The 26,325-nt window shown below is 42.0% G+C and overlaps 1 protein-coding gene across 2 annotated transcripts in view; it reads left to right on the top strand.

Annotated features, from left to right (window-relative positions):
* The window catches only part of plxnb1a (plexin b1a), a 76,192-nt gene that overhangs the window by 21,688 nt on the left and 28,179 nt on the right, over positions 1-26,325 (top strand). Inside the window, exons 2-12 of one of the 2 annotated variants that reach the window (XM_063463455.1) lie at positions 9,281-9,386; positions 10,009-10,873; positions 11,297-11,536; positions 12,788-12,970; positions 21,400-21,528; positions 23,415-23,515; positions 23,665-23,797; positions 23,970-24,126; positions 24,488-24,596; positions 25,119-25,227; positions 25,593-26,321. In XM_063463455.1, the coding sequence (XP_063319525.1) occupies positions 10,019-10,873; positions 11,297-11,536; positions 12,788-12,970; positions 21,400-21,528; positions 23,415-23,515; positions 23,665-23,797; positions 23,970-24,126; positions 24,488-24,596; positions 25,119-25,227; positions 25,593-26,321 (2,745 nt within the window). In that variant the 5' untranslated portion in view covers positions 9,281-9,386; positions 10,009-10,018. The remainder of the gene's footprint in view (positions 1-9,280; positions 9,387-10,008; positions 10,874-11,296; positions 11,537-12,787; positions 12,971-21,399; positions 21,529-23,414; positions 23,516-23,664; positions 23,798-23,969; positions 24,127-24,487; positions 24,597-25,118; positions 25,228-25,592; positions 26,322-26,325) is intronic. The other variant, XM_063463456.1, reaches the window with a different exon arrangement.

The raw sequence follows: 26,325 nt of genomic DNA, 5'->3' as shown, positions 1-26,325 counted from the left end.
TTAGACAGATTTAAATCCTTAAAGTTTAACTACTGTTTATGTTGTAGGTCTGTGAAGATTCTCAGTCATCCAGGTCATCGTAGTCTAAGGAGCTTGGAAAGAAAAGCACCTGGACTTCTTTAAGTTGCTTGAAGACGTTTCACCTCTCATCCGAGAAGGATGAGAACTGAACTGAAGAAGCTTCTGGGATGAGAGGTGAAACGTCTTCAAGCAACTTAAAGAAGTCCAGACACTTTTCTTTCCAAGCTCCTTAGACTACTGTTTACTTAGTCTAAGGTCTAAGGACAATCCAAGACTACTCTAAGAAGTAGTCTTGGATTGTTATTGGTAGTTGGAAATCTGAGTTTCGGTGGCCTTACAGTTGAAAATTCCAGCTTCTGACTCAATCTGGAACGCAACGCCCTTCGTTAGCCCGTTTCAGCAGTTTCATACACTGCTTGAGTTCTGGTATTCACTTTAGATTGTCTTGAGTTTTAAGGACTAGTTCAGTACTTGGAAACCTAAACAAAAATGTAATACCACTTAATAATATCTGTCCTTTGTTATATATAAGCTGCAGATGACAGGTGGTCGGCCTAACTGAAGATGGGTTTTAGTGCAGTTTTTGTTTTATCATCCTTTCCTGATTTTTTTTTTCTCATGTTGTCATTCCCGGTATGGCTGACTGACTTACTCTCCTATGGAGGCCAGAGACTTGAGGTCTGTAATTGTGGCAGCATTTGTTGGCTGCTGTCCATGCTGTTGTGGTACAGCCCTTTCAGCAGAAGCTCCTTCTAAGGATCTGACCACGGGCCACTTAACACACTCTCTCTCGCACACGGGACAATGAAAGCACACACTTCTCACTATTATTATCTTCATTTAACTATATGGTCCAGTTTCAGTTTTAGTTCAAAGTGTACCTCTTGAGATAGACGGGATTGTGGAGGCTGTGTATTTCATCAAAAACTATAATCAAATATCCACTTTGAGATTTATAGCAGACGTAGTTATTAAGAAGCCATATTTTACTGTACAGTTAGGTCCCACAGCCGTTTGCTGCTCCCCGATTAAAGTTAAAACTGAGTCTCAGCTGCTATTGTCAATCACTCCTCTGTCCTGTCTCTTTCTCTCCCTCCCTCTCGCTGAGCCCGTCCACCCCCTGCTTCCTTGTGACTGTTCTTTGATCCTTCTGCCTGTTGAATGTTGAACTGAAGAATTGCAGCACCATCGGTTCCAGTCTGTCATATGTCTGTGACAGCACTAGTTGCCCCTCTCTCCCACCTAGTCTACGTCAAAAGGTCAGACTTTGTTTTATGCACAGAGGAACCAGTTACACCGTACAATGGAAATGTCACTCTCTCTCGTCAGAAGCTGACATGTAAACCTTTTGCACAGTGTGTGACACTAGATCTATTTATAAGAATTTCCAATGAGCAGGGTATAAAAAATAGATGAAGATCAATGATACATCAAAGTGTTGAAAATAACTGATAATGAAGAAATAGACTCATTTTCTCTTTCTTGCGCTTCAGGAGATATTTGAGGCGCTGTCAGTTTCCTCTCTTATATTTTCCTCATGAGAAAAGTCAAATTTATTTCATCATGGTCATGGTGAAATCAATATTTAAACAAATATTATCATCATGATTGCCACCACCACCACTACTGTCGGTCAAAAGACCTTTGACGTAGCATACATTTTGTTAGTAATGACAATAAAAGCAACCCAAAATGACTTCCAAAAGACAAGAAGACGGCATCACTGTGCCATGAGTTTGGGACTGAATGGGGTCAAGTTGGCATTTAAATTAAAACTAAGATATGGTGAATAGTTGTGATAAATCATAAAAAATCTAATTGCCCTCAGAGTCCAGAATTTCCCACAAAAACATAGCTGCTGTGCATTGTTACAATTTAACTGTAAAATGATAAAGGTGCTTGACAACGTTGGTTCTCCATTGCAGATGACATGGACTCACTGGCACAGAGTGACTGAGATTGATTGCAACCTGTCGACAATCATCTGTGTTTATGAATTAGAAGGCAGGTGTTTACAAACCTCCAACAGTCTAAGAGTGATCGTAGTCAGTCTGAGTGGGATAGTTTGGAGGCAGGTTGCCTCCCACCAATCAAAAGTGGTCGCCACAACTACTCTCAATCAGTCGTCGACGGGAAAAAGTGATTGCTATGCTGTTTTTTTTTTTTTTTTCTGAGTGTGCGACTGTGCCATTAGGTGAATGAGTTGGCTTTTTGCAACTGCATTTAATTAATGTCATATTTAAAGGCATTGGATTGTCTTTAACACATTCATTTTTTCTGCTAGGACTAATCTTAGCAACAAAAATACCCAGCTAACGATCTAGCTTATGTTTGCTGTACAAACCAAAAGGAAGGAATATATTTTTTGCTACGTCATGCATGCTTCTTCTTTTTTTTTTAAGCATCCTGTCTCTCATGAGTGACTGAATTAAATAGCTGGATGCTGCTTAAGCTGTGGCTCTCAGTTTAACACTAGGTAGCACAGCAAATTGGCAAGTAAAGACTGTTAAGATAAATAGCAGCTACCTGATTCATACGAATCTCTACTGACTGACTGCTTGACTGCCACTGGATCGTAGGTGCTGATGTCAGTACAGTATAATTCATCTCAATTAACTAATGACACATCTTTAAATGAGCCTTTATCTTTTTGTGCCTCATGTTAAAAGAAAACAAAATCCATGTTGGATTATATTGAACAACATTTTTTTCAACATTCTTTCCTAAATATCTGCTACCAGTTCAGCAGCAAATGCAGGTTGTTGAACTTTTAAACTTCTAATGCTGAGTTGTGCTTTTATACTTTAATTTACTGCACAAAGTAATTGTTTTTTAATGCTGTATACTATTTAAAGGTATTTTTATTTCAGTATTGCCTCATGCACAAAAGACATGATAACATTTTGTAGCAGGAAAAGCTGCTGTACTGTTAATGGCTCTTATATTCTGCTGTTTTAATCTTACACAGTGTGAACCAGTAAATAGAATTCAGCCTGCATTGCTTTGTTTTTTACTGTGATGTGTTGTTATATCTTCTGTTAATGCCAGTTTAATTGTTTTTTTAAACACTTTGGTGATCTGATAAAATAAAGATAAAATGAGATTTTCTTTCTTTCATAGTGGCATCAACCTGCTATATTGACATGAATAGTCTTTTTTACTCATAGACCAGTTTTGTTAGCACACTGGTGTGGTGATCATGTATAGCAGAGGTAACAGGAGATCATTAGTATTAGATTTGGCAGATGAAAGCCAGTTGCGCTTACAATGCATCTCAGGTTGAGGGGGACACGCTGGACCAAGCAGCTAGGCTCAACACCTGCTTCTTCCGGGCAGAGCACTACTGCCTCCAGGGTGAAAGGATCCTGTCATAAAACGGGCTAAGTAAGTGCATGTGTGGGTAGACTCTCTTTTTAAGGGAAGTGGCTTTTATCCCGTGTCCGTTAACTGTAGCCACTTGGTCAGAGAGCTGTGAAAGGGACACTATTCCCTGCTGCAGCAGACAGAGAGCTCCTTCAGCACACCGGAGGGACAGAGAGAGAGACCCTCTGTGTCTGCATGTGAACTGCGGGGGGAGAAATGGCCATTGACCCTAAAGAGGGCAACGGATATGGAAAAAGGCCAAGCATGTGTGCATCTGCCTCTCATAATATTAGTGATCTAAACATACTGATCTAACTATCTAAGTGGAGAGACACAACCAGCAACCACACTCTTGTTCCAGTAGTTCTAGTATGCTATGCTTGCACGACACACAACACTAGACAATGGCAGCTTGTCTATCAGAGATCTGCTCTGCTGTTGTTCATGTTGATGGTTGATTGGAAGACTCCAGCTGTCAAACCTTTGTTCTCTTCTTTGACAATCTAATCATCATTTGTATGAAAATATGAGCATCATGCTTCCAAGCACTCACACAACCAAAACACAATCCAGAACTTGCTGCAAATGAATAGTTTAATGTTGACTCATGGATATTTTCACATCTGCATCCATGTTGTGGGGGTAGGAATCTAAACAAAAATGCCCAGACCTCCCCTTTTCTGTCGTGGGTCTAGGAAGCAGCTTAATGAGATCCTTCAACCATCTCGCCTGAATAGCTGAGCTCCTGTCTGGAGAACCTGTCTCTAAGTCTGAGTGCAGATACCCTCGTAAGATAACTAATGTCCCCTGATTGTATCTGTGATCTACCCTCCGTTCATGGTCATAGGTGAGCGTAGGACTGTAGAACATTAAGTCCACAGTCATACATACATTCTCAGATTGCACTTGACCACAACTGTGCGGAGACTTTCTGCTCAACTCTTCCCCTACTGGTGAACGTGATCCTGAGATACTTCAAGTCATCCACTTGGTAATAGGAACCCAATCTTATTAGACTGAGAAAGTCAGTGAGTCCTAATTCTCATTACAGATATTTCACACTTGAACACCTCTGTTGATGCAGATTTTTTTTAAATTGTTAATTTACCCTTGTTCTTTTCTTCTTCTTGTTGCTTCTACCTTTATATCAGGGCAGGGGTGTCCAACTCCAGGCCTCGAGGGCCGGTGTGCTGCAGGTTTTAGATGTGTCCTTGATCCATCACAGCTGATTTAAATGGCTAAATTACCTCCTCAGCATTTCTTGAAGTTCTCCAGAGGCCTGGTAATGAACTAATAAGGGTGATATTTAAAACCTGCAGGACACCGGCTCTCGAGGCCTGGAGTTGGCCACCCCTGGGTCAGGGAAAGTAGTGTACGCTACCACACACATTGTCAAAGAACTGAAGCTACTTCCAGCTACTCTCTGCTTCTGATCAGGATGCTGTTGAATTTGCTGTTTGTTGTTTATCTTTATCTGGATGTCTGCAACTGAAAAATTTCTGTTCTTCTCCACCATCATTAGAAACCTCACAAACTTTGTTTGTAGTGAGTCAGTCTCACAAAGCTCTCTGCAGTTCTTTGTCATAAATCGATTTCAAGCATTTCCTGATAAATACATGTTCCTGTTCTGTATATTCTCACTTGCGTCCTATTTGCGTGTGGTCACTGAAAGCCCTGCTGATCTCTAACAGATCCTTTGCCACTTCCTCTACTGTATTCTCTGGAAGGGATCCACAGATGCTACTGTTGCAGAGCCCGGGGCCTGGGGCGAGACGCCAGCCAACCCACCACTGCATAACAATGCAAGGCAGTGCTCCATGGCTCCGGGCCCAGTGTCCCCCCACTGTCTCTGCGCTGTTGAACTCACATATTTTATGGGGTCTTTGGTGGTCAGTGGGCTGTCACGGCTCATTAGGAGCTTTAGAAATGAACTTGCACAGCAGACTCTCGCAGTGATTAATAAACATGGACAGAGAGAAAGAGCGACAGGAATGGGTAGGGTGAAAGTTCACAGATGAACCGCATTCTGAGACATTTATAGAGGTCATTAAATATGCTGGGTAGCACAAACACAGTACAGTACATCACCATTTCTCTTACAGTTTATTGGGTTAGACTAATTATCATCTCTTTAGTAGCCAAACCATCCAAAAAGAAACATGAAAATATAACATTTGTGAGAAAATCCCAGATAAACTTTTGCTTTGTTTACATGTCACAGTTTACTTCATAGTTTCTATATGACGACCCTTTCCCCTCCCCTTTTCAGCTGAAATGGGCCAACAAGAGGTTATTTATAGGTTGCTGGACTGCGTCCCATGGCTGAATATGCTGCATACCAGACACAACTGATGAACACTGGAGATTGTTGATGAAAGGCATGAGAGAAGCCGCCCCTTTGCAGCTCTAAAGGGTGTCACTGGTATTTGTTTGACTACCAAGCACTTCTACAGACCAGATGTTGTGAATAAAACAGAGCTCAAGGACAGGAAACGTTTAAAAGTTATGAAATGAAGGTTGTTGGATGAAGTGAAAGACATGGAGTTAAATGATTTTTTTTTTAGAAGAAGCAATCCAAATTTAATGATTGCTCATTTCATTGATGGATGAAGTGAAAATGTTGCTTATCCTTAAAAGGTCTTATACACTGACAGAAATATCCCAGATCGGACTTCCCCTCTTTGACTTTTACATCGACTACGACTGTATTTCTCATGTCTCTGTTCCTTCCCATCCCTCTCCATTCTGCCCCACACCACAGTTATTCAGTCTGATCTCATGGTAGCTTGTAGGAAGACATCACTGATGACTAGTAAGAGGAAGTTCCCATGGCAATGGGGTCGCCGTTAGCTATAAATATGTTGACCTCGTCATGTTGTCCGGTCAAAGAGCAGGTGAGGACGCCTGTTAAGAGTGGCAGTGAGAATTTGTGTAGAATTGTTCCCAGGCTCTCCATTACAGAGGCTGGATAGGCCTAAAATATCCAGCTTAACAAGTTATTAGCCCTGACACAGTAATTGTTTTAAGTTAGTTTTAGATTGGAGTAGATTAAATTAGTCTTTATTGTCCCTCTTAAGAAAAAAATTGTTCTGGGAAACGGCTGGCATAGTTCCATCCAAGTGCAATCAAATGCAGCATGCTGTATCACAACTAGATCTGCAAACACTAGACCAGAATATATTTCACAGTACTGTACACTGTACTTTACTGGACCCACTGAATTATAGTAGCTTCATTATTACGTTAAACTGTAAAATAAAAACAAACCCCTTTTAGTCTGAGCACCGCAGTGTTTCTATGATCCTAATGCGAGACTTTCAGTGACAACAGCCGTTCTCTTACAGATGAAATCCCATTCATACGTAAACAAATATAACCCCCCCCCCCCCCCCCCCCCCCAAAAAAAACAAACTAAATTTTGAAGCTTCCTCAAAGTAATTTTTTATGTTATAGCTGATTTAATATAGGCATTAGCAGAAGACAGCTAATCTTAGCCAATGTTGGCAAACCTTACCTATGAAGTTATAAGGAGAAATCGTAAAGTCTACTTTATTACTGTGCTATGACTCTTTATGACTTATGCTTTATGCTACCTTTGAGCATGTATTAAGTTCATGTTCATGAAGCCAGGCATTGCCGTTCACACTGAGCACAGCGCCCACTAGAGGAGGTCGGGGCCTCAGGCCACCCTCAGTGTCCTGCTGGAGGTCATTTTTACAGCCTTGGCAGTGCTCATCCTGTTCCTCCTTGCACAAAGGACCAGATACCATTCTTGTTGATGCGTTAAAGATCTTCTACAACCCTGTCCAGCTCTCCTAGAGTAACTGCATGTCTCCTGGAATCTCCTCCATGCTTTTGACACTGTGCTGGGAGACATAGCAAACCTTATGGCAATGACATGTTTATTGATGTGCCATCCTGGAGGAGTTGGACTACCTGTGCAACCTCTGTAGGGTCCAGGTATTGCCTCATGCTGCTGGTAGTAAGAAAACCGTCAGCAAAAATATCAGAGGCATCCATGTGTAAAAGCATTTCTGTTTTGGGGATTGTCTCATTGTTGCCACTCTAGTGCACTTCTTGTTAATTTCAATAACACCAAAGCAGCTGAAACTGCAGCTGAAACAACCCCCTCTGCTACTTACCTGACCAGATCAGTATCTCACAAGTTTAGCTGACTTAAATCTATATTCTGATTTAAAAGTGTTCCTTTCAATTTTCTTTTTCTTGAGTAGTACACGTGTAGTGTTGTTAATGTTATTTCAGGACAAAAAAAAAAAACCCATTACACTTCACCAAGAAAATTAAAAAAGGAAATGTGCTTCCATTTGTAACATGGTCTCACGAAGCCGAAACATACATGAACACTTTTAATGGAAGTGTTTTGAATGCATCACGTCAGTGTTTATGTAAGCATATGATAGCAGTGCGTGTTGTTTCAGTGGACGCGATCATAGTTTCGAGTGCCGTATTTCATTTTGCAAGACGTGTGTGAGGTTATGACAACACAGATGCTTTGGGAAAATGATCCACAGTTTCTTGTAGTTTCTGTTTCAGATGTTTGAGAAAACCTGTCACATGCATGAACACCAAACAGTGACACTGGTCATACTGGAGAGTTCTATTTAAGAACCATTCATCCAGTAGCCGAAAACTGTTGGACTCCTGACGTCGCCCATTGGTCACATTGCCTTTTACTTTTAGGATTGATGCTTACCTGATTGAAAACAGCATGTATGTGAGGGCTGTAGGCAGTGTGACTCAATAAAACATGAGAATTTGTTTGTTTTATATGCATATTTCATGAAGACTATTCCTCCCATGTCTGTACGATTTTGAGCCCTGTTTAATAGAGTGTACTCATTGGCTTCTCACACACAGTGTATAGTATTAGTGTATAGTGCATCATAAACCGGACGCAAATCCTTTGACAGTGGGCGTGGAGGTCCTTATAATACTTCTTATTCTGCTCATGAATAAGTAAAGAGGAGGCCCTGAGACACACTCACCCACTTACCACACACACGCACCTGCTCCTGGATGGCCCCTGGTTATGCAGAGATGCGCACAGATCCACACCCATTCCCAGAGATTCCCCTCCCACCTCCCTTGTCTTTGTCCTGATTGCAGCCCCAGGGGGTAGACAGTTAGGTGAGATGGCACTGCATGTCTAATCTCTTAGAAATCTATTTGCACTTCAAGGTAATGCTGCACAAAATTGCATTTTTTTTATATCACACTCGTATTTTTCAGAGTCTGTCATTATGCTGTGTGTTTGGCCAGAAGTAATACTTGCCAGTGCTCAGTTTCAGTATTTTTCATATCCCTGGTTTAAGGCTTATACTTGTGTATTGCGTATTAGAATCTATACATTTTCAGTGTTTTGAATTTTTTTTGTTACCAGGCTTCAAATTATTGATGTTTTGCTAAGACTAGACGTGTTTATAGTAGCTATCATGAACATAAACTCTCCCTTTAGGATAAAAAAGAAGGTGGAAAGAGCCACTATTGTGCAGAGGAGTTATTTAATTCTATATGACCCTTTCCAGGGAGGTCAGTGAAAGGTCTGGGGAACCTGTTCAATAATTGAAGGAGTTTTATCTGTAATGTGAAAGCTCTCAGTGTCCATACACCACTTTCCTCAGAGGTGTTGAGTGATGGCTGTGGAAATGGGAAATGATAGGAGTTGTTTTGAATGTTTCCAGTGGTAAGGGATACTGTGGCTGCTGGCGTTTCGATTCCATTAAATGCACTCTGCACAGCGACAGAGTTAAACGCTATGCAAGTAATCTTACACGCTGGTGCTGTGACATTTTCAAGAGGGGATGCAATAAGAGTCACCTTAAATCTTGCTTCTGTATGTCATGAATTTGCCATTCTTTTCCTGTTTTGTGTGCAGATCGGATATCCCATGCGTTGCTGCTGTTCAGACAGATGAAAGGATGGGGATATGATTCTGGATGATAAGGCGAAGAAATTCTTCAGCTGAACAGAGAACATAAATGGTGAGATCCCATTTTTCTGAAGAAAGTACCATTTTAAAAAGGCTAAAACCAAAAATGTGCTGTCAGACATTAATAACCTGTCTGCACCCAGTGGACCCAAATCAGTTTGTTCATACAAATTTAATTTGGGCAGATATCACTCAAAGATAAATAAATAGTGCATTTGCTGTTCTAGCTTTATATTAATGTATACAGGTAACGGTATAAATAAGGGGAATGACACAAAATAATAATAGAGAGCCCATGTCTGTCAGTGTGGCAAAGAGGAATATCCTGTTTCAGACATAATACCTGCTAGTGGGTCTGTTTGGTGTTGTCTTTGGTCATGTATTTTCTGCAACTGTCATAAGAAAGGTACAGGATATTACTTGAAGGCATTTAGTTAAACTGTGTGCATGCTTGGAATAATCAGCATTAGTTAGAAAAAAGAGCGTTTTCTTGCTAGCTTAAATTCTTAAGAGGTTTTCAACACATATTTCTGATCTTAAACCTAAGCTCTATAAAACTCTTAACTTGCACTTTCCTTAGCTATATGGAAGCAGCTTTTAGCCTTATTAAATGCTGATGTTCAATCTTAAATATCCGCTAGTGCAAGCCTTTAACCCTTTTTTCCCATCCTCAGAGTGTTTGCCATGCTACATGGGAACTCCACCCTGGTCTTACTCTTCATCCTCACCATTTTTGCCACTGTCTATGGTCGTTCCTACCCCTGTTTTTCCCGTAATGACACTGAGTTCCAGCACCTGGTGCTCCACCCCGACCCCTCTGCGGGGACTGTGTATGTGGGGGCCAGGGACCACCTTTTCCAACTGGATGGCTTAGATGGACTGCGGTTGGAGCAAGAAGAGAGGACTGGACCTGTAATCGACAGCAAAGAATGCCTGCCCCCAGTCACCGACACCAATTGTCCCCAAGCCAGAAGAACCAGTAATCACAACAAATTACTGCTGGTGGATCCTAAAGCATTGGAGTTGATCACATGTGGCAGCGTGCACCAGGGCACCTGCCAGAAACGTAGCCTGAGGTCAGTCAGAGAGGTTTTGTTCTCTACCGAGAGGCCTGTGGATACCCAGTATGTTGCAGCCAATGATCCATCGGTGTCAACAGTTGGTTTGGTAGTGCGGCCAAGTGGCGGAGATAGAACTGTGATGTATGTTGGTCGGGGCTATACCGCCAGCCACCCACCCATCTCCACACGCCACCTTTCATTAAAACCAATCTTTTCCTATGAAGAGACAGCTAAGCTAGCTGTGGCTGGGCGTCTTTCGGAGTATGATCATCATTTTGTGACAGCGTTCACACAGGGCACGTACGTGTACTTTTTATTTTACCGCCGTGACATCAAGTCACCATCAAGGGACTACCGGACATATGTCGCCAGAGTGTGCATGGAAGACAGTTCCTACTATTCATATGTGGAAATTCCTCTTGTCTGCCTATCACAGTCCCATTCACCTAGGAGTTACAATCTGCTCCAGGCAGCCCAGGTATTGAGTCAAAACATTGTGAACACTTGTGCCTGATATCTTGTTGGTTCTTCACATTGCATCACAACCATTTTATCTTAACCATTTTGTTTATTAGTGATATAATTTTTAATCATTTGTTTCTCTCTTTTTTTGACATATTTTCCTAGTTACCTATATTTGACAACAGAATTATAAAACTGGAAATTCTGTTTTTGGTGTGCCACCCCAATATTTTTGGGGGCCCCCATATGGCCACCCCATTTATTTCCCTTAAATAACTAGAATCAACATTTAAAATTGTGCTTTGTATTTCCTTGAGTTAACTTTGTCTAATATTAAAATCATTTTGATGATCTGAAACATGTAAGTGTGACAAGTATGCTGAAGAATAGGTGTTCATCGGGGTTACGCTGATGCTTTTCTGTGCCTTTGTTGGAACAGGTGGGACACGGGCCGGGCCTGCAGGGCGAGGATCTGCTAGGAGTCTTTTCCACCAGCACCAGCCCCACAAACGACGATCCCTCACATGAGTCAGCTCTGTGCATTTTCTCTCTACATGAGCTGGACAGATACATCAACTCAACCCGTGACCTCTGCTACACCAAAGATGGGCGGGGGGAGGGAACAGGAGAGGCCTACATAGAATACGAGGTCAAGTCCAGCTGTGCCAACCTGCCCGTGGTAAGAATACAGGAGTAAATGTTTTGGGGATTAAGCGCTGACCTGCTTTTGATGTCGATCTTTCCTGTGAAAACAAATATTTTTTTGAGCCTTTGCATGCTCATGTGAACCTTTCAGATTGCTGAGAGAGAACATCCTTAGTGCTTTGTGCTCGTTATAGCAGGAAAGCCTCACAGTAGATACATTAAAACTCTCTATCATAAGGACTTATTCCTTGATGTCTACCCATACCTCAGCTATATCGACTAATCTGATGTAAGTGTTCAGCGGAAGCCAAAACAGATACAGCCGTGTAACGAAGAATGACAGGACTGGTAAGATTAAGTGTAGTAACAAGAAGAAGTAGTGACTAAATATAATGGATGGATGAAAGTCAAGTAATGAGGTCCTTGTTGAAAAACCCTAAGATCTCTAAAGCCCCAGGAGTAGCTCTGCCCAGCTGCAGCCATTCAGAGACCCTCTCCACTGCCCTGCAAACCGCTCAGGTCCTGCCAGCCCACAGAAGCATTTAATGGGATCGTTAGGGATCAATAAACCAAACTACCCCTGAATCATCTGTGCTACTGCTTAATGTGCTCTGACAAGGAAGGACGAGACTTCTTTTGAAAGCCACGGGCATAAGAAAATAGAGAGGGAGCGAAAAAAGGGAAGAAACAGAGACGTGAAGAGAAAGCCTGTAAAATATAGTGCAAAAGAGGAGGAAATGAAAGTAAGGAAATGGATGAATGGGGAAGATAAAGTTGTATTAAATCATGAAGTTCCCCTCCTAGCAATGATGAAATGTTATCATTATTTTCTTAATAAACAAACTGAGCAAACTAAAAAAAGATCTCTCATTCTACCCACTCCTCCTCGTCCTCCTCATTCTCCTCCTCCTCCAGGGCCAATTATCTAGAAGCAGAGCTCGGAGACTTAGTGGAAAAGCGGAATTTGGAGTGGTTGCTTTGCAAAACCAAAGGAAAGGAGAGACTATGTCTCTGAATGAGTCTGCTTTAATCTATGGTGCAATCCTCTTACGATGTATTAAGAGGATTCAGAGGCTCTGAGGCAACAGTGGGAATATAAACTTATTTGCTCTAAAGCTTTAGATGTTTGGCATGACTTAAAACAACAAGGGAAAAATACTAGCTGTATTTGAAATGTGATATAAAAATTAAAATGTAGCTTGAAATTGTAGCAATAAAAGTCTCTGTTGTGTTTATTTGAAGATGAACCAGCAAGCCAAACTCTCTATCCTGTCACATGTTTTAGAATACCCTGAAGGCATATCCCTGCGGCTCCGACCACACCCCAAGTCCAATGGCAAACCGGGAACCGCTAAAAGCTAAACCCGCATGGCACACCTCATCTGCCCGTCTCACCGCCGTGGCAGTCAGTGTCAGGGATGGACATAGCATCGCATTCCTGGGAGACTCCAAAGGGACCCTTCACAAGGTAGCTCAGACTTTTAGTTTTTGTTTCTGTGTGACCTTGGAGAGCCTCCCCCGGCGTGCAGAGTGGGAGGCAGGGAGAAACCCCTGACTCATGGAAATATTTCTACCAGTTTCTTATTAACCCGGTGGTCTAATTTTTCATTCACCGCGCTCACAGAAGTGTCAGGGATTAACTGGATCTGTGTCCACGCAGGCCTGCCTTTGTGCTCTAACTTGTCTATGATTCACATCTCAGCAAAACACACCTTACACCACATAAAACACACTGAAACACACAAATCCAATTTCAAAGATATTTAATCCAAGTCCATGCCAGTTCCCATATACTTCTACATCACTGTGTGACTCCGGCCTGGAAGATTCCCATCATTCCAGCATTCACAGTGTTCCAACAAACACAGGCTAGCATACCTTTGTGATCCCACGCTTAATGGGTTTGCTTTTTCTTCTGCACACTGCAACATGTTGGAGACAGGGTCTTATTTTGGGGGGTTTTTTGTTGGAAAGTTTCATCCAGAGTAGATTTCTAATTTGGTTCTCATATTTTTATCAAAGTCTAAGCGATGTTTTCAGCTCTTCTGTACAAAACAAAACAAGAAAAGAGAACGCTTCTACCTTCTGAACAACATCTGCATAGATGTGATAGTTACATGAAGGGATCGAGATAAGAGGATTGCAGACACAACCTGTTTTGCTCTGTTTGTGTGTGTGTGTGTTCTTGTGTCAACTAGAGAGAGTGAGACACAGAGCCAGACTTAGTACTTTTAGGTGGCAGATCAAAGCTGCACTCAACGTAGTCATCTGAAAAAAGCTATTGTAACAGGATTAGCGTATCACAGCAGGACAAATTCCACAGCATCCAGATATGGGACTCCATTTGAGTGCGTGTTTGTGTTTCAGAGGAAAGAGGGTGACAACTGGTGACCCACTTTAAATGTAATACTGCAGTAGTATGTTGATGGTCTGTAATTGGTGTAACTGACTTGATTTTTGTGGTTGTAGTCAGCAGGCTTTACCTGCGTTGCTTTGTTGGAATTAAAAGACCATTTCAGCATTTGCCTAACTGCACATATTTGTTTTCACACCAAGGTTTCCATGAAACAATCGATACCGCTCTTACGTTGGTACATTAACTGTGGAGCTAGAGCTGGAGGTTGTTTGGCTTACGCGAGCATTATGGATGGAAGCATAAAATGGAAAACATAACAACAACCATCTTACTGCTTCCTTGTTTAACTGGTACAAAAACCACGCTGAACATGTGGGAACTCGAGTGCAGGAAGTACAGTACTTCTTTTCATCCACGCAGGTTGTAATTATATTTATTCTGTTTATAAAATTCGCAACTTTGCAAATCTAATCTACGCCGTGCTATCGTGTTCTTTTTAGAGAGAAGAGGCTTTCTCGCGGCAATTCTTCCAAATAAATCAAATCACTTTTATTGTCACATCACATGTGCAGGTACACTGGTACAGTACATGTGAGTGAAATTCTTGTGTGCGAGCTTCACAAGCAACAGAGTTGTGCAAAATACAATAATGTAAAACAAGCAAAATATAAAAATGGCTAATCTAAAAAGTAATAAATATATGTACAATATGTAAAGGTATATACATTACTGAATGTGTATACTAAATATGTTTTTCTACGTGTGTGTGTTTGAGTGTGTATATAGTATGTATATACATGTTTTACAAATGAAATAAAGTAAACAATAAAATAAGATATATAAAATATACAGAGGTTGGTATGTGCAAAACAGTGGTATTTATATACAGTATGGAGTGCATAATGTTGAAGTTCCAGTAGTGAGGGTGAGGTGTCTATGAAGTGTTCAGCAGTCTGATGGCCTGATGGAAAAAGCTGTCTCTCAGTCTGCTGGTACGGGACCGGATGCTGCAGAACCTCCTTCCTGATGGAAGTAGTCTGAACAGTTTATGGGTGGGGTGACTGGAGTCCTTGATGATCCTCCCCGCTTTCCTCAGGCACCGCTTCCTGTAGATGTCTTGGAGGGAGGGAAGCTCACTTCCAATTATCCGTTCAGAGCACCGCACTACTCTCTGGAGAGCTTTGCGGTTGTGAGCGGTGCTGTTGCCGTACCAGGTGGTGATGCATCCAGTGAGGATGCTCTCAATGGCACAGCGATAGAAGGTCCTGAGGATGCGGGGGCTCATGCCGAATCTCTTCAGTCTCCTGAGAAAGAAGAGGCGCTGCTGCGCCTTCTTCACTGTTTTGTTTATGTGTACTGACCACGTAAGATCCTCAGCCAGATGTACACCAAGGAAGCGGAAGCTGCTCACTCTCTCCACAGCGGCGCCGTTGATGGTGATGGGGGTGTGTACTCCTCTGCACCTCCGGAAGTCCACTATCAACTCCTTTGTCTTTGCGACGTTGAGGGTGAGATGGTTGTCTTGACACCAGTGGGTCAGGGCGCTGACCTCCTCCCTGTAGGCCGTCTCATCACCGTTGGTAATAAGACCCACCACTGTAGTGTCGTCCGCAAACTTCACAATGATGTTGGAGTTTCTAGTGGCCGTGCAGTCGTAGGTGTAGAGTGAGTACAGGAGAGGGCTCAGTACACACCCCTGTGGAACACCAGTGTTCAGTGTGATGGGGGATGAGGTGGTGCTGCCCAGTCTGACCACTTGGCATCTGTCAGACAGGAAGTTAAGGATCCAGCTGCAGAGGGAGCTGCTCAGTCCTAGATCCTGCAGTTTCCTGTCCAGCTTCGAGGGAACGATGGTGTTGAATGCTGAGCTGTAATCTACAAACAGCATTCTCACATACGTGTCTCTCTTCTCCAGGTGTGACAGGGCAGCATGGAGTGTCAGGACTATGGCATCATCAGTGGACCTGTTGTGGCGGTATGCGAACTGTAGAGGGTCCAGTGAGTCGGGTAGTGCAGAGCAGATGAAGTCCCTGACCAGCTTCTCGAAGCATTTGCTCACGATGGGGGTCAGGGCTACAGGTCGCCAGTCGTTCAATGAGGAGATGGTGGAGGATTTGGGTACAGGGACGATGGTGGCCATTTTGAAGCAGGCTGGGACTACAGACAGAGAGAGGGAAAGGTTGAAGATGTGTGTAAACACTCCAGCCAGCTGAGCCGCGCATGACTTGAGGACGCGGCCGGGAATCCCGTCCGGACCAGTAGCTTTGCGCGCGTTCACCCTCCTGAAGCACTTCCACACATCCTCCTCAGACACAGTGTGCGCACTGACGTCATCCGCGGTGCGCGCACTGTCCGGTCTCATGGTGTTCGCTGTGTCGAATCTAGCGTAGAATACGTTTAGATCCTCACACAGAGAGGCCGTGGTCTGCGGTGTGCTGGTTTTCCCTCTAAAGTCTGTGATCGTGTTTAGTCCCTGCCACATACTCCGAGGGTTGTCAAAATGTTGCTCCACCTTGTCCCTGTACTCACGTTTGGCTGCTTTGATCGTCTTCCGGAGTTGGTAATGTGCGTGTTTGTAGTCCGATGTGTTCGCGGAGGCAAAAGCGGTGCTCCGTGCCGCCAGTGCTGTGCGAACATCTCCGTTAATCCAGGGTTTTTGATTTGGGAAGGATTTAACTGTTCTGGATGGGACGACATTTTCTGATAAATCCGCAGACTGAGTCTGTGTACTCATCAATGTCTTTAGCAGCCACGTGAAACATTTCCCAGTCCGCGTGATCAAAACAGTCCCGCAGCGTAGACTCCGATTGGTCCGACCACCGGTGCACCGCCCTCAGGGTTGGAGCTTCCTGTTTCAGCTTCTGCCTGTAGGCGGGCAGGAGCAGGATGGAGCGGTGATCTGATTGGCCGAATGGGGCGCGGGGGAGGGCTTTGTATGCATCCCGGAAAGAGGTGTTGCAGTGGTCAAGAAGCCGGTCTCCACGAGTGCTGAAATGAATGTGTTGGTGTAGTTTTTGTGAGACTTTCTTCAGGTTACCCTTATTAAAGTCCCCGGTCGTGATAAACGCCGCCTCTGGGTGTGCGGTTTCCTCACTGCTGATCGCGCTGTACAGTTCCCTGAGTGCTCGGTCAGTGTCGGCTTGTGGGGGAATGTAAACCGCCGTAATAATCACTGCTGTGAATTCCCTCGGTAGCCAGAATGGCCGGCACTTAATCATCAGGTACTCCAGGTCCGGTGAGCAGAAAGATTTGACCGGGTGCACGTTCGCATAATCACACCAGCTGTTGTTGATCATGAAACATACACCACCGCCTCTGCTTTTCCCAGTAAGCTCCTGTGACCTGTCCGCGCGGTGCACAGAGAACCCCGGTAGTTGTATTGCGGAGTCCGGTACCTTGTCCGATAGCCAGGTTTCTGTGAGGCAGATCACGCAGCAGTCCCGCATCTCTCGCTGGAATGAGATCCGTGCCCGAAGCTCGCACAGCTTGTTCTCCAGAGACTGCACATTAGCCAGTAATAAACTGGGTAACGGTGGTCTGTTAGTGCGCCGTCTCAGTCGAACCAGAACGCCAGATCTTCTCCCTCTGCGTCGGCGTTTGCGGCCTCCACGGGCCCAGAACAAAGGCGTCTCAGGTGAGATGAATGGGGGGTCTGCAAACGGAGGGTCCGTGTTGCAAAACTTGAACTCCGGAAAGTGATGAGAAAGTCCATCTTTTATGTCCAGTAAGGTTTGTCGGTCGTACACAAGGAGACATGTGCTACTCGTGAAAAAATAAAGAAAAAGTAAAATTAAACACAAAAAACAGCTGTTGCTTGGGGGAGCTCGCGACGAGGCTGCCATACTCGGCGCCATCTTGGTTATATAAGCCATATTTGTTCAGTTTTTTAATTATGCTGTTAAGAACTTCAACATTTACCTGTGGAGTCTGAGATGAAGCTCTCTGGCCCCTTGCAGTTTGCCTGTGCAATGAACAATCTGACCTTGGGATGAGTTTGCAGTAATGTGGTCTCCAGTGAAGAATGGCAGGCGTCTTGAAAGTTCTTTCTGTAGAATGAGGGACTCTAAATTGTCTGTAAATGACCTTATGACCCTTCCCACATTGATGGGAGCAACAATTGCTTCTCTAAGATCATCGTCAATGTCTTTTCTCCTTAGCAGTGTGTTACCCACACACACGAATCCTTCAGACTGGCAAATTGCTGAAAACTCTGCTTTTATAGAGAAGCTCACACTTGCTAATGATTCATTAATGTGCATTTGATTAGGAGCACCTGCCTGCTACTTACCCTCTTATTTCCTATAGAAGCAGTAAAGGTGTGCTTAGGTTGTCAAACAACACTTTTGCACTTTGGCTTTTTAAAAAAATAAAATAAAATAAAATGTGTTGTTGTCCAAACAGATTGTCTAAGGAGCGTGGAAAAAAGGTCAATGGACTTGCATCAATTTCTTGAAGAGATTTCACCTCTCACCTAAGTCTTCTTCAGGGTTGTTCATTTAATTTTAAGACTAGATTATTTGTTATTAAGTTATAGGTGTGTGAAGAGTGGGTACATTTTTTTTCCATGACTGTAGATTCAGAATTTTTTAAATTCTGCTGACAGTTGGTGATTAATTTGGCTTATAGTCTCTCCTTTCAGACAATGTATAGGGATTGTGTTGCTGAATTAGTAAATAACAGTCTCAGGGTATGAAAGCTTGTCGCAGAATTAGGATAGGACTCATTGTACAGACTATCTTATAAAGACAATGAGACTAGTGGATGTATAATTCTGAATGAATTTTGACTTTTTTAAGAAACAGTGTTTGTGATTTCTTTGATGGCTTGGTTTTTAGAGCCACAAGTGAACATATTTTTGTTGAGGGCTGACTACAGCTGTCTACTGCAATAGACAGACACAGACACCTATTAATTGGTGCTAAAAGACTAGAATTTCACTAAAGTGGAGCCAAAGCATCTTGGAAAGGCTGCACCACACAGAAGGCCGTGATATTTGTCAGATAATTCCATTAATAACGATCCACCACAAACACGGTCAAAAGGTCCAGTTCAGTGAACGAAATAGCTGAGATAAGTGAGTCCCATCAGACAGGTGTTGGCTACACAGCCCTAATTTTAAGTATTAACAAATGGGTGAGTGATTCCGAAAAAACATCTCCCTTATTGGTGTCAGAAGGGGGAAAATTAGGTATAGACACTTTAAAGATGGATGTTGGATATTTTAACATGGAGCTCTTTGGAGATTGACTTGCTTTTAGAGACAGCCTTCAGTGTGCATTAGATGCTGCTCTGGGCAATTCAGTATTGGCTTTGTTTTTCAGGCCTGATGATTGCCACTTAATACCTTAAAGAAGCATTAGCGTGGTGGAGATTAGAGATGGACCGATCCGATATTACGTATCGGTATCGGTCCGATACTGACCTAAATTACCGGATCGGATATTGGCGAGAAATTAAAAAATGTAATCCGATCCATTAAATATCAAAAAAGCACCTCACAAAACTTGTGACACGACGTAACTCGGCTTGTAACCGTAGCACGTCGAAGCAGTGTGCTCACGTGATAGAGCGGCTGTGTTTATTTGTAGCCTCGCTAGCAATCCAGCATTTCATCTCCGAGGAAGTTATCCCAGAGAGAAGTAAAGCAAGTGTGTAAGTTCATCTCTGAATGTTTGTAAAGCTTACCTACGTTAAGCTTAACAACCGATATATGGAGCCTCTTCTCCCTCCCTCTCTTGCTGCTACTTCAATCGTGAAACTGCTTAATGATCAGCTGATCGGCTTTTCTGTCGTGAGTCCGTCTCTCTTCTTTGTTTTTGGCCCACTTTGCACCAGAAAGAGGAAACCAGCGGCTGAACAACAGCAGCACGTTTAACCTTGATAAGCTGTTGTTAGAATTTATTTAATATTACTTTCTAGACCAGGATCCTTTTCTACGCAGCTGACGGCTGGTAACTGTGCAGGGGCGGATCTAGCAAAGTTTAGCCAGTGGGGCCGATAGGGCATTAACAGGGAAAAGGGGGCACAAAAACATACTTATCTTTCTTATTCTCATTTAAAATGTCTAGCTTTTAATAAATAATTATCTGAATCTTACACCCAAAGTTTTAATCTGATGTAATGTAAAAATGTATAGAAGTCCATTACTGTATATAGTAACTGTTAAGTCTAATATACCCTAGTAAGCTATAGTACTTTTTCCTTTGGGAAAGTACCATCTGTGCAGTCTGCAATTCTGTAGAAGAAAGATGTTGAATATATTTAATTATTCTTGAAAAATAATTTATTTCTGTGCATTTTTTTCACACTGCATCAAATTAAAGTTGATTACGTCGATTAAGCATCATGAGGTGGAGGGTGGGGGTGGTTCCCTTTTTTTTTTTTTTTGCTGGGAGTTTGCAACCCTATTAGTTAGGTTGCTTAATATTTCTGCTAAGTACTTTTTAAAATACCAGAATAGTAAGGATGGAGTAGGTTTAAGTTTATTAGATTGATCAGTATTGCTGAACTATGAAATATTTTGGGTGCAGTGTATTTTTTACATACAGGTATAACAGAATAGCTTTAGTGTTGTTGTTTATTTAAACTTGAGTATGAACTTATACAAAATGCAGCAAGATATTAAAAAAAAAAACAGTTTTATTGATTAAAAAACACACTATATCGGATTAATATCGGTATCGGCAGATATCCAAATTTATGATATCGGTATCGGTATCGGACATAAAAAAGTGGTATCGTGCCATCTCTAGTGGAGATACAAGCCACCTGGATGTCTTGATGATTAACTTCCTTGTTTTGAATGAGCAAGTGGAAGAGCAGTGGTGTTCCTGAATTGGTTTATGTCAGAAGTTTCAAAATAAAAGTCAAAACGGGATGGTGTTGGTCACTATCCTGGAAGAAGTGTTTTTTTTTTAATCCCAGCAATAGTAAAATGAAAAATAATGGAGGAACATTTAATTAAACATTGGTTTACTGTTAAGGAGCAGCAGGGTAGAGTCAGGTTGTTGCTCCTAGCTAGCTGTTTCCAGAAGATGGCCTCCCATTTTCAGCTTAAAAAAAAAGTTTCTATGATGGACACATCTCTTTAATGTTCCAAAGTCACAGAGCATTACAAAGCAGCTTCCCATGCCATTATGTGTTGAGTGCATCCTCTTAATGGGATAACTGATTCTCCATTCTGTCCACAGTGATCTCATTAACATGAAGTAACATGAGAGTTTGAATGCCTGGGAATTGCTTAAGCCAGAGGTGTCTTCCTGTACTTCATATTAGATTTGACTGTGTCATAATCACATTCATGCCCACTTCTGCTGTGATCCTTTGCAAGTCTGATTTGATTTGTGTTTGAGTTGTAAGCTGAAGAAGGTATTCGTTTTGTCTTTTATTTTTTTGCCTGTCTCAGTTTAGTCCTGCAGTGAGGGGAATAGATCACGCTCATCCTTTCTGTCCTGGAAATTCAAATCGAGTTGGACTGATATTTGCTACGTCATGTATACCACAAATTCTATGTCTTGTGCTTTTCTGCTATAAACGTCCAGGTTTATCTTGGCCGAGATGGCACTGTGGAGGTATACGAGAACACAACGATCCACCCCAACTCTCCCATTAACAGTGACCTTTTGTTGGATCAGAATGGAGGACATATCTACATCATGACCAAAACCACGGTAAGTTTACAATGAATTATAAACACTTTAGGATAGTTTTAGGTTTCCCATATTTTAAGTCCAAATGTTCAACAGCTGCAGGGCTTTTTTTTTTTTGACTGAGTATCCCCATTCAACCACTCAACCAGATGTCTCCATACACGAGACTGAACATGGATTGTAATCCATCGTCAACACTATTTATTGTTTGTCAGAGTTTTTCAGGCTTTGCTTCTTCCTCAAGCTGTTTCTCTCTCACTAATAAAAGAGGATAACAGAATATAAGCCAAAGAGTAAAAGAAAACACTGAGGCCAGCTGGCTGTTGAGGTCAAAGGTCACTAACCCCACTGTGAGTTTTACAACAGTCTGCAGGAGGTGTAAGGTCGCTTTTAACAATGGTATTGATCAGAGAAAGTGGCCTCCATTGTGTTGGCACACTCCCTACAGAGTGTGTGTGGGTAGCTATAGATGCTGATAAATGGACTTGGGGAAACTGCAAGTCTATACACAAAATTGATTGTGTCAGTCCGACACCACGGAGCACCTGAATGTAGCACAGCAGATCAAGTTACATTTAGCATACACATCTGAGGCAAGTCCAGTTTCCTCATATACATCGCATTTGTCACGAGACTGCTGGTATACTTGCATGCGAAAAGTGAAGTTCATTTTCTGGTAGTTAGAAAAAAAATTATGTGGTTAGCCAATGCCAACAATAAAAGGGATAAAAGACAATATGTAAATATGTAATATCTAAAGTTCCTTTTTCATAGTAATGTGTGACAAAGATAGCATTAGCATCTTTTTCTGCATTAAGTTAAAAAAGTGCATAAATATAAACACACAGGACAGCATCAGCCTTGTGTCAATAAATAGGGAATATAACAAAAAGTAATACTATCTTTAGTGCCTGAATATCTAGTTAGATTAAGTTTAGCTGTATTATTGTAGGGTCATTAACTTACAATATTAAGCGCCTTGAGGCAGCTGTTGTTGTGATTTGTTGCTATATAAATAAATAGTGAAATTGGATTGAACTGAATTAAATGTCCAGTAGATGTTTGTAGGCGAGCAGCCAGTGTAAATATTTGTTAGCTAGTCAGCCGAGCTAACTACTGACTCATATTGGTCTGGTTTGAAGAAACAGGAAATACAAAGGGCCATAACACTGTTATTATAGTTACTGAGACAAACATAGTTAAATTTGAAGCTCAAATTAGAGAGCTAGAGATTAAATATCTCGCTTCGTATTTGTTGGTAAGTATGGCAGATTTATTTTGGAATGAGCGACTTAGCTATCTTTATTAGTCTGATGTGAATAAAAAGGAAATCTAATGACAGTTTTATTGTCTTTATAAACTGAAACAAATATTGAGTATAACATTCAAACTAACTAGCTAAAGATTACATGTATAGCTAACTAAATATTTAAAAAAATATTTTATGTCATTTTGCCATAATTTGTCTTTATTTCCATTTTCACTAAAGCAAAGCAATTATCACATTAAAAACCAAAGACAACCTCTTCAGTATTTGCCACAGTAATGCAATAAACCAATTATCAAGTCCAAGTTATTACATTGTGGTTGTCAGTTAGATGAGTTCCCAGGGACTCTGATGCAAGTTAAAGTCTTTGTAAAGCCTTATGCCTATAAAAAGCATTCAGATTTTACCACAAGATTACTGACTTACTCATGATTATCCATGTTCACATATAAACAATTTTTGCTTTATTTGAAGCTGAAGATTTTATATAAAAAAAGATTGGTTCACTTTACTTACTTATTTTTAGAGGCTTCTAAAGACTTCATAGGATATGGCAGTCTGTTACACATTAGTACCACTGTTATCTACTTTAATCACCTCACTAGTTTAGCCTTACTTCCTCTTTCTCTCTTCATTTCAGGTAGAGAAACGTCCAGTGGCAGAATGTGGGGATCACTTAGACTGTCAGTCCTGTCTGTCTGCCAGAGACCCCTATTGTGGCTGGTGTGTCCTGGAGGGACGGTAAGAAATGTATTATTATTATTATTATCATCTTAATTTTCCTTTAAGATATAGGGAGATGTAAATGCATCTTTACTGTGGCCATGATTCTCTTTTCTGGTCTTATCCGATTTTCCGATGTTCATGATTTTACATGTAACATTTTTCAGCTGTGGTCAGCGGTGGGAGTGCCAGCGAGGATCTGAGCAGGGTCACTGGTTGTGGAGTTTCAACCAGACACAGCAGTGTCTCAGTATCCAGCACCTCAGCCTCTACAATATCAGCCGTGGAGAGGAAACTGATGTAATACAGGGGGAAAGGGGCAGCAGATCGAAGCACAAGATTACTTTGTTGTTTCCAGTTCTTGAATTAAACCCTCAGTGGGTAGAGTTAAAAAGTAACCATTTACTTTAATCAAATGCCCTCTTTGTCTCTTTTCCTCCTTTCTTTCTTCATACTGTCCTTCCCTATGTAGATTACAGTGTCAGTAGAAGGCCTACCCAGTCTAAAACAAGGCGAGGCCTACTCTTGCTTCTTCCAGGATACAGAAACACCGGCCTTGCTCACTACTGCTGGTGTGATATGCTCCACCCCTGATGCCAGCAGTCTGCCCCCCATTAGCCATGGAGATGGTGGGTGTTGCATCCACTCATGTAACTCATATAAATAGTGGCTGGAGTGTTTTTGGACTGATTCACAACTTGCATATATTTGTTTCTAAGTGAGAATGTGAAAGCTACTTCTAAAGTGCAAACAATAGCTAGTGTCAGATGACAAAGATACATGACATATATTCAGAAGGTTTTACTTACTATTCTCTTTGTAAAAGCAAAGTTGAGGCTGCCCTCAAATAATATCAATAGGTGTGCGCTCCATCCTCCTCCAGTCACTCACTGAGAATTTCAAAGAATTTGTATGTAGTTAGTCGGTGCACATTTTTGATTTATTGATCAGTCAACTTGAAGCTAACGTGTCCTGGCTTACTTGTTGCAGAGTTTGTAATGGTTACCTTATCGCTGCGCTTCATAAATGTCACGGTAGCAGAGACAGAATTCACCTTCTACAACTGCAGCTTGGTGCAGCAGCTGTCTGGACGCAGGCCGTGAGTACCTCTCTAACCAAGACACATGCGTACACACACTCACATTATTAAATCTAATTTGGCGAAATGCATTAGATGCTAGTAAGGTGTTTCCAGCTTGTTACTGCAGTAAGAATGCCTGTTTGCACATTAGGTGTCTGAGTCTCAATTGTTAGCACTTTGGCTTAATTAACCCTGTTGTGGATACGGACATGGACAACTGGACACACCAAGTAGATATTCCTGGTATACTTCTTTGAAGTCCACCATCTGGGCCACTTGTTTGGTTGGTGCATTGTAACAGAAATTTTTCAGTGAAGTCTGCACGGTCACAGAAATAGCCCTAACCCGATATTTCCATAGGAATTGCTTGGAAAAATTCATAATAATTTTTATATGTTTCAGTTACAATGATTATTTTGTTTGTTTGTATAGTAAGTGTAATGTAGCGACGGGTCATCTGAAAGAGTCTGATTGTTGTCATAACAGCCTTTTCAGAGATTGCGATCATGTTTTTTTTAACATTGCTGTGTTCTCTCCCAGATGCCAAGGGTGTATCAGCAGTCGTTGGGGGTGTAACTGGTGTATCCACCAGCATGTCTGCACACATAAGCATGTCTGCACCGAAGGAGTGACTATCTACAACCAAAATGTGAGTCTGCACGACACACAGAGGGCTTTTAACTGTGCTGTGTATATAGATTCTATAAGGGGAAACGGATAGCCTAAGAGCGTTGTTTGTTTTATGAGCATTTATCATACTGCTTTTCGCACCACACATACCAATTTTTGCATGCATTTTCTGTTGTTTGTTGTAGTTCTGTTTATTTTTTTATTTACTGTCCCTGTTCTATTTTTTGTTTTACCATGAATGTTTTTATGTTACTCATAAGTTACTCCTTAATGTTTTTTTGCTTTCACCTTCTGTTTTATCCTAATTTGTCTTCCCCATGCTTCTTTTCCTTTCTCCTCCCCCTCCCCCCTTTGCTTATTCACTTGTGTTTCCTCATCGTCAAGTTCAAACCTCCAACCCCCACCACACCAACACCCAGCAGAAAACTGACCCCTCCACCTCCTACTGTCCCGACTGCTACAACAACAACTACTGCAACAACACAGCCACCACCCACAGAGACATCTGCTTCCACCACTACAGCTGTCCCCACCACTACAATCAAAGTAATGCCACCAACAACCCCCAATGCTGAATCCATCACACCTATTGGCCTCCCTACAACTTCTCCCTCTGTCAGGACCTCCACCCGGGTCCCTACGGAGCACACTGAGGTCACCACCATAGGCTTCTCCGATGTGGGAAGAACAACAAAGGGTACTGATGGACCTACCAGAGGTTTTTCAAAGGATCAGCTCACTGATAGCTTAAATATCACACAAAGACACACAGTCACTACATTACCCAGCAGCACTAGTCACCACACAGACTCTCATTCTTTTGAACCATCTGGTGGATCTTCCTCTGAAATGAGCACGAGCGCTTCTAGCGAAGTAATCCTTTTATCAGACCCAAGAGATTCCAAAGAAGGTGTTCTTCCGGCCAAAACTCAAGAGAATGACTCACCACTGTGGCTGAACAGGTCGACGAACCCAGAGATTGAGGTGGTTTCAACAAGTTCATCTGTCATTCCGACATTTGTATTGACACAATCACCTGAAACGGCTATTGACCTCAGCTTTGATTCTGGAGAGAACTCCCAATCTGATTCTACAATTGACTCTTATTTTCTGGTGA

Source organism: Pelmatolapia mariae, linkage group LG20 (assembly GCF_036321145.2).
Source record: "Pelmatolapia mariae isolate MD_Pm_ZW linkage group LG20, Pm_UMD_F_2, whole genome shotgun sequence".
Lineage (NCBI taxonomy): Eukaryota > Metazoa > Chordata > Actinopteri > Cichliformes > Cichlidae > Pelmatolapia > Pelmatolapia mariae.
Note: the sequence above shows the minus strand (reverse complement) of the source record. Positions and strands in the feature narration are given on the sequence as shown.